This window comes from Hypanus sabinus, chromosome 15 (assembly GCF_030144855.1).
Source record: "Hypanus sabinus isolate sHypSab1 chromosome 15, sHypSab1.hap1, whole genome shotgun sequence".
Lineage (NCBI taxonomy): Eukaryota > Metazoa > Chordata > Chondrichthyes > Myliobatiformes > Dasyatidae > Hypanus > Hypanus sabinus.
The window spans coordinates 86,577,516-86,592,146 of record NC_082720.1 but is presented as its reverse complement, the minus strand read 5'-3'; the positions used below and the strand labels follow the sequence as shown (position 1 = coordinate 86,592,146).

The 14,631-nt window shown below is 46.6% G+C and overlaps 1 protein-coding gene across 1 annotated transcript in view; it reads left to right on the top strand.

The window, feature by feature from the left end:
- Positions 1-14,631, top strand: part of LOC132405671 (myozenin-2) — a 58,436-nt gene that overhangs the window by 28,173 nt on the left and 15,632 nt on the right. The window contains exons 3-4 of the mRNA XM_059990673.1: positions 1,069-1,071; positions 7,562-7,773. Of these exons, the coding sequence (XP_059846656.1) occupies positions 1,069-1,071; positions 7,562-7,773 (215 nt within the window). The remainder of the gene's footprint in view (positions 1-1,068; positions 1,072-7,561; positions 7,774-14,631) is intronic.

Below are 14,631 nucleotides of genomic sequence, written 5' to 3'. Positions count from 1 at the left end.
AACCAGTCACGTCAGGCAGATGGGGCTTATCAGCTGGGTATGCCAGCTCATAGAAACACAGAAAACCCACAGCACAATACAGGCCCTTCAGCCCACAAAGCTGTGCCGAACATGTACTTACTTTGGAGATTACCTAGGGTTACCCATAGCCCTCTATTTCCTAAGCTCCATGTACCTGTCCAGGAGAAGAAAACTCTGCTCTCAAACCTCCTTTGCCATGCGATGATACCCACTCTAGGAAAGATTTGGGAATAAACTACAAGGAAAAACCCAGAGCTGGAGTCCCTAAGGCAATATGTTAAGTTCAACGCTGACTGGCAACTCCTGCACAGCTGCTGGTGCCAAACTGTATCGGTCTCTGATGTTCCTTAGGATTCGTAGAACATAGAAAACCTACAGCACAATACAGGCCCTTTGGCCCACAAAGCTATGCCGAACATGTCCTTACCTTAGAAATTACCTAGGGTTACCCTTAGCCCTCTATTTTTCTGAGCTCCATGTACCTGTTCAGGAGTCTCTTAAAAGACTCTATCATTTCCACCTCCATCACCGTCGCCGGCAGCCCATTCCACGCACTCACCACTCTCTGAGTAAAAAACAACTTACCCCTGACATCTCCTCTGTACCTACTTCCAAGCACCTTAAAACTGTGCCCTCTCATGTTAGCCATTTCAGCCCTGGGAAAAAGCCTCTGACTATCCACACGATCAATGACTCTCATCTTGTAGACCTCTATCAGGTCACCTCTCATCCTCTGTCCCTCCAAGCAAAAAAGGCCGAGTTCACTCAACCCATTTTTATAAGGCATGCTCCCCAATCCAGGCAACATCCTTGTAGATCTCTTGAAATGAATGCTAACAATGCATTTGCCTTCCTTACAACAGATTCAACCCGCAAACTAACTTTTAAGGAATCCTGCACAAGGACTCCTAAATCCCCTTGCACCTCAGATTTTGAATTTTCTCTCCAGTTAGAAAATTGGCAACATTTCTTTGGCTGGAAGTCCATCAGTGCTGGACTTTGGGGTGAGAGGTCCCGGGTTCGAATCCAGCCGGCTCCTGTTAAGAGCTGGTGATCTCTTTAAAAAAACTCACCCGGCAGAAGGCAATGGCAAGCCACTGCTGTGACTTGCCTAGTACGCGATTTTCCAATACATCAGAGCGGTGTGGAAGGAAATCATCTGCTACCTGGAAGTAATTCTGGATGTGACATACCTGCTACCAAAGTGCATCCTGACCCTGTATTCCATCTGCCATTTCTTTGCTCATTCTCCTAATTTGTCCAAGTCCTTCTGCAGCCTCAAAGCTACCTGTCCCTCCATCTATCTTCTTATTGTCCACAAACTTGGCTACAAAGCCATCAATTCCGTCATCCAAATCATTGGCATATTGAAGACAGACACTCACCGATTCAGGAAAGCATTCTTCCCCTCTGCCATCCGATTCCTAAATGGACATTGGACCCATGAACACTACCTCACTTTTTAAATATATATTATTTCTGATTTTGCATGATTTTAATATATTCAATATACATACACTATGATTGATTTATTTATTTTCTTCTTATGTATTGCATTGAACTGCTGCTGCTAAGTTAATAAATTTCATGACACATGCTGGTGATAATAAACCTGATTCTGATAAAACACAAGAAGAATCAGTCCCAACACAGACCCCTGTGAAACACCACTGGTCACCGGCAGGCAGCCAGAAAAGTCTCCCTTCATTCCCACTTTTTGCCTCCTGTCAATTAGCCACCACTTTCTCCATGCTACAATCTTTCCTGTAAAACCTGCTGAAACCATGCTTATCGTGTGACTCCAAGCAGTTAAACTAGAAAGAGTGCAGAGAAAATTTACGAGGGTGACAGCGTGACCCTCCCTCAGTGTTGCCCCTCTGACAGTGGGAATAGTGACACTGTGGTGGAGGTGACGGGAAGTGGTGGAGCAAGAGCTGGCAGGTGATGGGTGGGTCCAGGTTAGGGGGGATGATAGGCGGATGGAGCAGGGGAGAGTGGAAGTTGTGACAGAGACTGGAAGGTGATGGGGATGATAAGAAGATGGAGCAGGGGAGAGTGGGAAAAGCGACAGAGGCTGAGTGAGAGGTGGAGGTGACAAAGGGCTGCAGATGGTGGAATTTGATTGGAGAGGAAGGTGGAACATGGAACCACTGAGGGAACAGGGGAACAATGATTCCAGTGAGAGGGGTTTGTGGGTGATGGGCAGATGGAGGGGGGGGGGGAAGAGAAAGGGTGAGTTCGAGAGCCGTGAGGTAATGTTGCAGCTCTATAAAACCCTGGTTAGACCACACTGGGAGCATTGTGTTCAGTTCTGGTCGCCTCATTATAGGAAGGATGTGAAGCTTTAGAGAGAGGGCAGAAGAGGTTTACTAAGAGAGTCTTTCTTATGAGGGTAGGTTGGAATGAAGGATGAGAAGTGTACAAGATGATAAGATGCATAGATTATGGACAACTGGAAATTTTTTTCTCAGGGTGGAAATGACTGATACAAGGGGCCATAATTTTAAGTGATTGGGGGTACGTATGTATATGGGGCATGTCAGGGGCAGGGTTTTTACACAGAGTGCTGGGTGTGTGGAACTGCTTGCCAAGGACGGTGGTAGAGGCAGATACGTTTGGATGGATGTCAGGAAACTGCAGGGAAAGGTCAGACTAATCACAGAGCAGGTTAGAAGGTCTCCAGCACATTGTGGATGAAGGGCCAGTGCTGTGTCATACATGGGGGCTGGGGAGGGTGTAGCAGGAACTGGGTGGAAGAGGAGGGGAGAAAATAATGTCAGGCCCAGTCACAGAAGTGGGACTCAGGTCACAGAGAGTTTCACCAAGTGCAACAGCACTCCCGGGATCCTCACTCAACCCTCAAACATGGACACTGTGCACAGCTGCGGGGTTTCGGATAACAGTGCCTAATTTAACCGCTGTTTTGATTGGCGGAAGGAGAGCGTTGCTTAGTAAGGAAGCAGGGAGAGAATTTAACTGTGAACATTTGACTCTACCTGCTTGGAAAGTCCGAGTTTGGAACCTCCAGTCCCAGATCTCATGAAAATGGAGAGACTATTTAGGACTGAGATGAGGAGAATTTCCCACATATGAAGGCTGTCTGATTTTAGAACTACCTCTCCTGGAGAGATTTGGGAAAGAGTGAGGCTGTATTGAGGGAGGCCCTCTGCTGGTCAGGGCTGATATTGCACCCTGGTTGTCTGCATTCGGTACGCAAGCCAGGGCAGTATGATACGGAGAGCAAGCTGTTGCTGTCTCTACACAGCTGATGGGTGCACAGGAACGGCAAGGACCAATATAGATCAGCACCCGTGATGTTGCAGGGGTTGTCAGTTAGCATCAAACTCACCGTTGGACTGCTTTAGGTTGTCCAGCTCCGGATATTTCCCTCGGGGTTTACTCCCAAAGCCTCCCCCATGAGTGAGTTCAGCTGCAAGGCAGCAGAGTTTGAGATCAGAGTTTTCCTTCTCCTAGATGAGCTGCCAACCATGGCTGATGAGCCCCATCTGCCTGAAGTGACTGGCTTTAGGGCATCAGTAGCCTACCTTCGCCCTTTTGCCCCACCTTTGTCGGTAGAAATAGTTCCGCCAAGCCTAGTAGCCAGGCTACACGTGAAGGCCGGGAACTGTGCTTGGCTGTCAGAGGCTGTGTCAGATGCAGACCACTGGGAGCAGTGCAGAAATTCAAAGTACATTTGTTATCAAAGTATGTACGTAATACACAACCCAGAAATACAACATCTCCACAGAATCCACGAAACAAATAAACTCCATGGAGCCTGTCTAAAGAAAAATGCCAAGCACCCAACGTGTAAAAAAAGAACAAATCACGCAAATGGCAAAAAAACGAGCAAAAAACAGAATATAAAGGTGCATTTGGTAGGTAATAGGAGCTTATCCCCACTAACCACACCCACCTTCCCCCCCGCCACCGGCTGACATAACCTTAAGGAACCATTGAGGGAGAAGGGTCGAAGATATCCAGAGAGTGAGAGTCACACAAAACAGAACTATACCCTTCTGTCCAATCTACCCTACCAACCGAGGAGCCGGCATAAACCAGTCCCAGTTGGTGCGTCACCCTCTAAAGCTTCCCTATCCATGTACCTGTCCAGCTCAAGTATCTCTTAAACATTGTTCACCTCCCTGCCTCAAACACCCCAGACACAGACAACAATATACAGACAGGTACAGAGTGAGATGTATCAGCTAGTTGGGTGGTGTCACAGCAACACTCTTGCACTCAACAGTAAGACCAAAGAATGGAATGTAAACTTCAGAAAGGGTAAGACAAGGGAACACATGCCAACCTGAAACTGCTGCAAGTTCTTCTACCTTATTCTGTACACTGCACACAGTACAGGGAATAAGATCTTGTAATGAATGTTGCTTTCTTGTGGCCTAAACAAAGTCCTAAACTAAAGGACAAGGCTTCGGGAAGAGAAGGTGACAGTTTGGGACTGAGATGAGGAGAATTTTCCACGCCCTGATCTTGCCTGGTTGGAGATTTTTCTCCCAGAGGGTTAAGGATCAGGCCACCGTTCGGACAGAGTGAGGCGGCGTTGAGGAACAGCACCCTCTGGGTGCATCATCACCTGGTATGGAAACTCCAATGCACAGTATCACAACAGGGTTGTAGATACAGCCAGCCAGGATGGACATAACCCATCGAGGACACCTTCAGGAGGCAGTGCCTCGAGGAAGTGGCATCCATCACCAAGGATAAGGACCCTCACAATCTGGGACACGCCTTTTTATTACCACATCAGAGAGGAGCTGGAGAAAGCATTTGACAGAGTTGAATGGCCTTACTTATTTAATGTGTTGAAGAAGTTTAATTTTAGTCCGACATTCATTTCTTGGATTAAATTGATTTATCACACTCCAGTAGCCTTAGTGTTTACTAATAATCAAAGATCTCCCTTTTTTCGCCTATTTCAGGGCACTAGACAAGGAAGTCCTCTTAGTCCATTACTATTTAACATTGCTTTAGAACCTTTGGCAATTGCCATCAGAGAATCACAGGATATTTTGGGTATTAATCGTGGGACAGACATTCATAAGTTATCTTTGTATGCAGATGATTTACTATTATTCATTTCTAACCCTGAGAAATCTATTCCAGCAGTTTTATCATTGTTGGCGCAATTTAGTGAGTTTTCCGGGTATAAGTTAAATCTTAATAAGAGTGAATTGTTTCCTTTGAATAGACAGGTCCCAATATATGGAAATTTACCTTTTAAATTAGTTAATGACTCTTTTATTTATTTAGGGATCAAAATCACAAAAAACCATAAAGATTTATTTAGGTTTAATTTTTTACCCTTAATTGATCAAATTAAAGGCTTGTTTACTAAGTGGTCACCATTATCTCTATCTCTAATAGGCAGGATTAATGCTATTAAGATGGTTACTTTACCTAAGTTCTTATATATTTTTCAAGCGGTACCCATTTTTATTCCGAAATCTTTTTTTTATTAATGTTGATTCAAAAATTTCCTCATATATATGGCAGAATAAAAATCCCAGGTTAGGTAAAATATATTTACAGAAGACAAAGAAGGAAGGTGGGTTAGCATTTCCTAATTTCAGATTTTATTATTGGGCAGTTAATATTAGATATTTGGCTGAAAGACTGGGTTGGATCTTTTGGCCCTCATTGGGTGAGTTTAGAAATTAAATCGGTATCAGGTTATGCTCTGGGTTCTATTTTAGGGACTTCTCTCCCTTCTGCTCTTTCTAAATTGCCGAAACGAATTGACAACCCGATAGTTAAACATACTTTACGTATTTGGTTTCAATTTCGGAAATTTTTCAGATTGACTCAATTCGTTTTAAATAGTCCTATTGTATCTAATTGCTTTTTCCACCCTTCCATTATAGATCGAGCTTATTCAGCTTGGAAAACTAAGGGATTGCTAAGATTTTCTGATTTATTTTTAGACAATTGTTTTATGTCTTTTGAGCAATTATCCAACAAATATAATTTGCCTAGATTTCATTTTTTTAGATATTTACAGATTAGGCACTTTTTAAGTACTGTACTTCCTACATTTCCAAATTTTGTGCCTTCAGATATTTTGGAGAGTTTGTTTGAATTAAACCCTTTTCAAAAAGGGCTTATTTCAAAACTTTATAATATAATTATGAAGATATGTTCAGAGCCCCTTTATAAGACCAAAAATGATTGGGAAAGAGAGCTTAATCTTATTATTTCTATTGAGAATTGGGATAGAATTCTTCAATTAGTTAATACATCTTCGATATGTGCCAAACATTCATTAATACAATTTAAGGTCGTACATAGGGCCTATATGTCCAAGGATAAATTAGCTCATTTTTACTCTTATATAAATCCTATTTGTGATAGATGTCAATTTGAAATCACATCTTTAACTCATATGTTTTGGTCATGTCCGCTTTTGAAAAAATATTGGAAAGATATTTTTGATATTATCTCTGCGGTTTTGAATATTGATTTACAACCTCATCCTATTACCGCAATTTTTGGTTTACCAATGATGGACTCACTGCATTTATCTTCTTCCGCCCGTCGAATGATTGCATTTCTAACTCTGATGGCTAGAAGATCTATATTGTTGGATTGGAAGGAAATTAATCCTTCCACTGTATTTAATTGGTTCTCTCAAACTATGTTATGTTTAAATTTAGAAAAAATTAGAAGTGGTACTTTTGAGACTTCTATTAGATTTGAAAAGTTATGGAGACCATTTATTCAACATTTTCATATGATGTAATATGACCCTGTGCCAAGTTCATTTGATTTCCCAGCTTTTAGCTTACGTACGTTCAGAGGACCGGAAGTGACGGCATTGATGATTATGTATTCTTGTGAGATATTATAAACAGCCCTTTTTTTTCCAGCATTTCTTTTTTTCTCTTTTTTTTGTCTCTTTTTTCTTCTTTATTAGTCATTAGATTAGTAGATTAGTTAATTTAGCATTATAATTTTTTTCTCTTTTTTCTATTTCTTTTATATCATATTTTATGAAATATCTAGATTTATTATGTTCATACATATACTGTATGGTTCATGTTTTGGTAAACTCATTTATACTGTAACCATTGTTTATGTTTTTTTTTCATCTGTAATGGAATTTGTATGTTTTTAATTTCTTTATTAATATATCATTTGTATTTTGTTTATATTATTAATAACAATAAAAAGATTGAAAAAGAAAGAAAGAGAGGAGCTGCAGGAGCCTGAAGACACAATAATTCAGGAACAACTTCTTACTCGCCCTCAGATTTCCAAATGGTCCATGTACAATACCTCATTATTCCTTTTTTATGTCTTTGCACTTCATGCTGATGCAAAATTTTAAAAAAACTTCACATCCTATAGGATGGTGACAATGAACCTGATTCTGATCCTCTCTCCACAGATACTGCCTGACCTACTGAGAATTTCCAGCACTGTCTGTTTTTATTTCAGAGTTTCATCAGCTGCAGCTTTTTTTTTGTTGCTCCAATTTCTGGTCTAAAATTTGTGATCTCTCTCTCTCTCTGTTTTCAATAAGTGGTCGAGCTTGACCTGGGAAAGAAGGTCAGTATACCACAGGATGTGATGATGGAGGAACTCTCTCTTCTCACCAACAAAGGATCCATGATGTTCCAGAGGCGGCAGAAGAGAGTGGACAAGTTCACAGTGGAAGGGATAGGAGGACAAGCGGCAGGGAGTGGTCCTCAAGGTGGCGTAAATGCTGGACAGTATCCCAGCCAAGGCCACGTGGTAAATTAACATTGCTGAGATGAGCACTGATTGGCTTTCTGGGGCTTGGGTGGAGGGTCGATGGTCCCACGGTGGTGAGGGATGTCAAGGTCCATGGGCAGAGCTAGACTGATGGTCCCACGGTGGTGAGGGATGTCAAGGTCCGTGGGCAGAGCTAGACTGATGGTCCCATGGTGGTGAGGGATGTCAAGGTCCATGGGCAGAGCTAGACTGATGGTCCCATGGTGGTGGGGGATGTCAAGGTCCATGGGCAGAGCTAGACTGATGGTCCCACAGTGGAGGGGGACAGAGAAAGATTGAGTGGTCCTTGAACAGAGGGAGAAATCAACAATCCCCTGATGAAGAAGGATTTAATGGTCCCCAGATGGAGGGAGAGTCAATGCTGTCTAGACAGAACAAGAATCAATGGAACCAAGTTAGTGGACAGAAGGGGAATAAATTCTCACCTGACAGGAGGAATTTAATGATCCATGTGTGAAGTGGGAATCACTGGACCCTGAACAGAAGGGGATTCAATTGTCTCTGGACAAAGGGGGACTCAATGGTCCCTGGGTGGAGAGGGACTCAATGGTCCCTGGGTGGAGGGGGACTCAATGGTCCCTGGGTGGAATGAGTCCCTTAAATGACCCTAAGGTATCTGCTTCTACCATCACCCATGGTAGTGTGTTCCATACACGCACCACTCTCTGTGTAAAAGGGAAAAAACTACCTCTCACATCCTACCACCACCCCCATGTACTTTCCTCCAATCACCTTAAAATTATGTCCCCTTGTATTAGCCATTACCGTCTTGGGAAGAAGTCTCTATCTTTACTCAATCTCTGCCTCTTATCATCTTGTACACCTTTATCAAATCAACTCATCCTCCTTCACTCCAAAGAGGAAAGCCCGAGCTCACTCAACCTGTCCTCAGATGACATGCTCTCTAATCCAGGCAGCATCCTGGTAAATCTCCTCTGCACCCTCTCTAATCCAGGCAGCATCCAGGTGAATCTCTTCTGCACCCTCTCTAATCCAGGCAGAACCTGGTGAATCTCCTTTGCACACTCTCTAATCCAGGCAGCACCCTGGTAAATCTCCTCTGCACACTCTCTAATCCAGGCAGCATCCAGGTGAATCTCCTCTGCACCCTCTCTAATCCAGGCAGCATCCTGGTAAATCTCCTCTGCACCCTCTCTAATCCAGGCAGAATCCTGGTAAATCTCCTCTGCACCCTCTCTAATCCAGGCAGCATCCTGGTAAATCTCCTTTGCACCCTCTCTAATCCAGGCAGCATCCTGGTGAATCTCCTCTGCACCCTCTCTAATCCAGGCAGCATCCTGATAAATCTCCTTTGCACCCTCTCTAATCCAGGCAGCATCCTGGTGAATCTCCTCTGCACCCTCTCTAATCCAGGCAGAATCCTGGTAAATCTCATCTGCACCCTCTCTAATCCAGGCAGCATCCTGGTAAATCTCCTTTGCACCCTCTCTAATCCAGGCAGCATCCTGGTGAATCTCCTCTGCACCCTCTCTAATCCAGGCAGCATCCTGGTAAATCTCCTTTGCACCCTCTCTAATCCAGGCAGCATCCTGGTGAATCTCCTCTGCACCCTCTCTAATCCAGGCAGCATCCTGGTGAATCTCCTCTGCACCCTCTCTAATCCAGGCAGCATCCTGGTAAATGTCCTCTGCACCCTCTCTAATCCAGGCAGCATCCAGGTGAATCTCCTCTGCACCCTCTCTAATCCAGGCAGCATCCTGGTAAATCTCCTCTGCACCCTCTCTAATCCAGGCAGCATCCTGGTGAATCTCCTCTGCACCCTCTCTAATCCAGGCAGCATCCTGGTAAATCTCCTCTGCACCCTCTCTAATCCAGGCAGCATCCTGGTGAATCTCTTCTGCACCCTCTCTAATCCAGGCAGAACCTGGTGAATCTCCTTTGCACACTCTCTAAACCAGGCAGCACCCTGGTAAATCTCCACTGCACCCTCTCTAATCCAGGCAGAATCCTAGTAAATCTCCTCTGCACCCTCTCTAATCCAGGCAGCATCCTGGTAAATCTCCTTTGCACCCTCTCTAATCCAGGCAGCATCCTGGTGAATCTCCTCTGCACCCTCTCTAATCCAGGCAGCATCCTGGTGAATCTCCTCAGCACCCTCTCTAATCCAGGCAGAATCCTGGTAAATCTCCTCTGCACCCTCTCTAATCCAGGCAGCATCCTGGTAAATCTCCTTTGCACCCTCTCTAATCCAGGCAGCATCCTGGTGAATCTCCTCTGCACCCTCTCTAATCGAGGCAGCATCCTGGTGAATCTCCTCTGCACCCTCTCTAATCCAGGCAGCATCCTGGTGAATCTCCTCTGCACCCTCTCTAATCCAGGCAGCATCCTGGTAAATCTCCTTTGCACCCTCTCTAATCCACCAGGCAGCATCCTGGTGAATCTCCTCTGCACCCTCTCTAATCCAGGCAGCATCCTGGTGAATCTCCTCTGCACCCTCTCTAATCCAGGCAGCATCCTGGTAAATCTCCTCTGCACCCTCTCTAATCCAGGCAGCATCCAGGTGAATATCCTCTGCACCCTCTCTAATCCAGGCAGCATCCTGGTAAATCTCCTCTGCACCCTCTCTAATCCAGGCAGCATCCTGGTGAATCTCCTCTGCACCCTCTCTAATCCAGGCAGCATCCTGGTAAATCTCCTCTGCACCCTCTCTAATCCAGGCAGCATCCTGGTAAATCTCCTCTGCACCCTCTCTAATCCAGGCAGCATCCAGGTGAATCTCTTCTGCACCCTCTCTAATCCAGTCAGAACCTGGTGAATCTCCTTTGCATACTCTCTAATCCAGGCAGCATCCTGGTAAATCTCCTTTGCACCCTCTCTAATCCAGGCAGCATCCTGGTGAATCTCCTCTGCACCCTCTCTAATCCAGGCAGCATCCTGGTGAATCTCCTCTGCACCCTCTCTAATCCAGGCAGCATCCTGGTGAATCTCCTCTGCACCCTCTCTAATCCAGGCAGAATCCTGGTAAATCTCCTCTGCACCCTCTCTAATCCAGGCAGCATCCTGGTAAATCTCCTTTGCACCCTCTCTAATCCAGGCAGCATCCTGGTGAATCTCCTCTGCACCCTCTCTAATCCAGGCAGCATCCTGGTGAATCTCCTCTGCACCCTCTCTAATCCAGGCAGCATCCTGGTGAATCTCCTCTGCACCCTCTCTAATCCAGGCAGCATCCTGGTAAATCTCCTTTGCACCCTCTCTAATCCAGGCAGCATCCTGGTGAATCTCCTCTGCACCCTCTCTAATCCAGGCAGCATCCTGGTGAATCTCCTCTGCACCCTCTCTAATCCAGGCAGCATCCTGGTGAATCTCCTCTGCACCCTCTCTAATCCAGGCAGCATCCTGGTAAATCTCCTCAGCACCCTCTCTAATCCAGGCAGCATCCTGGTAAATCTCCTCTGCACCCTCTCTAATCCAGGCAGCATCCAGGTGAATCTCCTCTGCACCCTCTCTAATCCAGGCAGCATCCAGGTGAATCTCCTCTGCACCCTCTCTAATCCAGGCAGCATCCTGGTAAATCTCCTCTGCACCCTCTCTAATCCAGGCAGCATCCTGGTGAATCTCCTCTGCACCCTCTCTAATCCAGGCAGCATCCTGGTAAATCTCCTCTGCACCCTCTCTAATCCAGGCAGCATCCTGGTGAATCTCCTCTGCACCCTCTCTAATCCAGGCAGCATCCTGGTAAATCTCCTCTGCACCCTCTCTAATCCAGGCAGCATCCTGGTGAATCTCCTCTGCACCCTCTCTAATCCAGGCAGCATCCTGGTAAATCTCCTCTGCACCCTCTCTAATCCAGGCAGCATCCAGGTGAATCTCTTCTGCACCCTCTCTAATCCAGGCAGAACCTGGTGAATCTCCTTTGCACCCTCTCTAATCCAGGCAGCATCCTGGTAAATCTCCTCTGCACACTCTCTAATCCAGGCAGCATCCAGGTGAATCTCCTCTGCACCCTCTCTTATCCAGGCAGCATCCTGGTGAATCTCCTCTGCACCCTCTCTGATCCAGGCAGCATCCTGGTAAATCTCCTTTGCACCCTCTCTAATCCAGGCAGCATCCTGGTAATTCAACTCTGCACCCTCTCTAATCCAGGCAGCATCCTGGTGAATCTCCTCTGCACCCTCTCTAATCCAGGCAGCATCCTGGTAAATCTCCTTTGCACCCTCTCTAATCCAGGCAGCATCCTGGTGAATCTCCTCTGCACCCTCTCTAATCCAGGCAGCATCCTGGTGAATCTCCTCTGCACCCTCTCTAATCCAGGCAGCATCCTGGTGAATCTCCTCTGCACCCTCTCTAATCCAGGCAGCATCCTGGTAAATCTCCTTTGCACCCTCTCTAATCCAGGCAGCATCCTGGTGAATCTCCTCTGCACCCTCTCTAATCCAGGCAGCATCCTGGTGAATCTCCTCTGCACCCTCTCTAATCCAGGCAGCATCCTGGTGAATCTCCTCTGCACCCTCTCAAATCCAGGCAGCATCCTGGTAAATCTCCTCAGCACCCTCTCTAATCCAGGCAGCATCCTGGTAAATCTCCTCTGCACCCTCTCTAATCCAGGCAGCATCCAGGTGAATCTCCTCTGCACCCTCTCTAATCCAGGCAGCATCCAGGTGAATCTCCTCTGCACCCTCTCTAATCCAGGCAGCATCCTGGTAAATCTCCTCTGCACCCTCTCTAATCCAGGCAGCATCCTGGTGAATCTCCTCTGCACCCTCTCTAATCCAGGCAGCATCCTGGTAAATCTCCTCTGCACCCTCTCTAATCCAGGCAGCATCCTGGTGAATTTCCTCTGCACCCTCTCTAATCCAGGCAGCATCCTGGTAAATCTCCTCTGCACCCTCTCTAATCCAGGCAGCATCCTGGTGAATCTCCTCTGCACCCTCTCTAATCCAGGCAGCATCCTGGTAAATCTCCTCTGCACCCTCTCTAATCCAGGCAGCATCCAGGTGAATCTCTTCTGCACCCTCTCTAATCCAGGCAGAACCTGGTGAATCTCCTTTGCACCCTCTCTAATCCTGGCAGCATCCTGGTAAATCTCCTCTGCACACTCTCTAATCCAGGCAGCATCCAGGAGAATCTCCTCTGCACCCTCTCTTATCCAGGCAGCATCCTGGTGAATCTCCTCTGCACCCTCTCTGATCCAGGCAGCATCCTGGTAAATCTCCTCTGCACCCTCTCTAATCCAGGCAGCATCCTGGTAATTCAACTCTGCACCCTCTCTAATCCAGGCAGCATCCTGGTGAATCTCCTCTGCACCCTCTCTAATCCAGGCAGCATCCTGGTGAATCTCCTCTGCACCCTCTCTGATCCAGGCAGCATCCTGGTAAATCTCCTCTGCACCCTCTCTAATCCAGGCAGCATCCTGGTAAATCAACTCTGCACCCTCTCTAATCCAGGCAGCATCCTGGTGAATCTCCTCTGCACCCTCTCTAATCCAGGCAGCATCCTGGTAAATCTCCTCTGCACCCTCTCTAATCCAGGCAGCATCCTGGTGAATCTCCTCTGCACCCTCTCTAATCCAGGCAGCATCCTGGTGAATCTCCTCTGCACCCTCTCTAATCCAGGCAGCATCCTGATGAATCTCCTCTGCCCCCTCTCTAATCCAGGCAGCATCCTGGTGAATCTCCTCTGCACCCTCTCTAATCCAGGCAGCATCCTGGTAAATCTCCTCTGCCCCCTCTCTAATCCAGGCAGCATCCTGGTAAATATCCTCTGCACCCTCTCTAATCCAGGCAGCATCCTGATAAATATCCTCTGCACCCTCTCTAATCCAGGCAGCATCCTGGTGAATCTCCTCTGCACCCTCTCTAATCCAGGCAGCATCCTGGTGAATCTCCTCTGCATCCTCTCTAATCCAGGCAGCATCCTGGTGAATCACCCTCTCAAAAGCTTCCACGTCCTTCCTGTAATGAGATTACCAGAACCAAACACAATACTCCAAGAGAAGAATAAACAAGAAAAGTATAATTTATGGCAATACACACAGAATGCTGCAGGAACTCAGGTCAGGCAGCACCTGAGGAAGTGAATAAACAATCGCCGTTTTGGGCCGAGACCCTTCTTCAGGACTGGGAAGGAAGGGCAAGGCACCAGAATAAAAGTATGGGGGGAGGGAAGGAGGATAGCTGGAAGGTGAAGCTAGATGTGTGGCAAAGCTCAAGAGCTGGAGAAGAAAGGAGAGGAGAGTGGACAATGGGAGAAAGGGAAGGAGGAGGAGAACCAAAGGGAGGTGATAGGCAGGGGAGAAGAAACAAGAGGCCAGAGTGGAGAATCGAAGAAGGGGGGAGGGAATTTTTTTAGCACAAGGTGAAGTCAATGTTCATGCCATCAGGTTGGAGGCTACCCAGACAATATAAAATGTTGCTCCTCCACCGTGAGGGAGGATTCATCGTGGCACAAGAGAAAGCTGTGAACCAGCATGTTGGAACGGGAATCGGAATTAAAATGTTTGGTCGCTGGGAAGTTCTGTTTTTGGTGGATGGAGCGGAGGTGCTCGACAAAGGGGTGCGCAGTTTATGACGGGTCTCACCAGTGCAGGGGAGCACCGGACACAATAGACAACCCCAACAGATTCACAGACCAAGTGTTGATCAGCAGGGAGGACTGTTTGAATGGAAGAGAGGGATATTTATGGACAGGTTTGGCACCTTGGCTGCTTGCAGAGATAAGTGCCGGGAGGGACGAATGGACAAGGGAATCGTGGAGGGAGCGATTCACGTGGAAAACAGAGAGGGTAGGGGAGGTAAAGTTATGTTTAGAGGTAGAATCCCTTTGGGGATTGCAGAAGGTGCGGAGGATGATGTGGTGCCTCATGGGGTGGTAGGACAT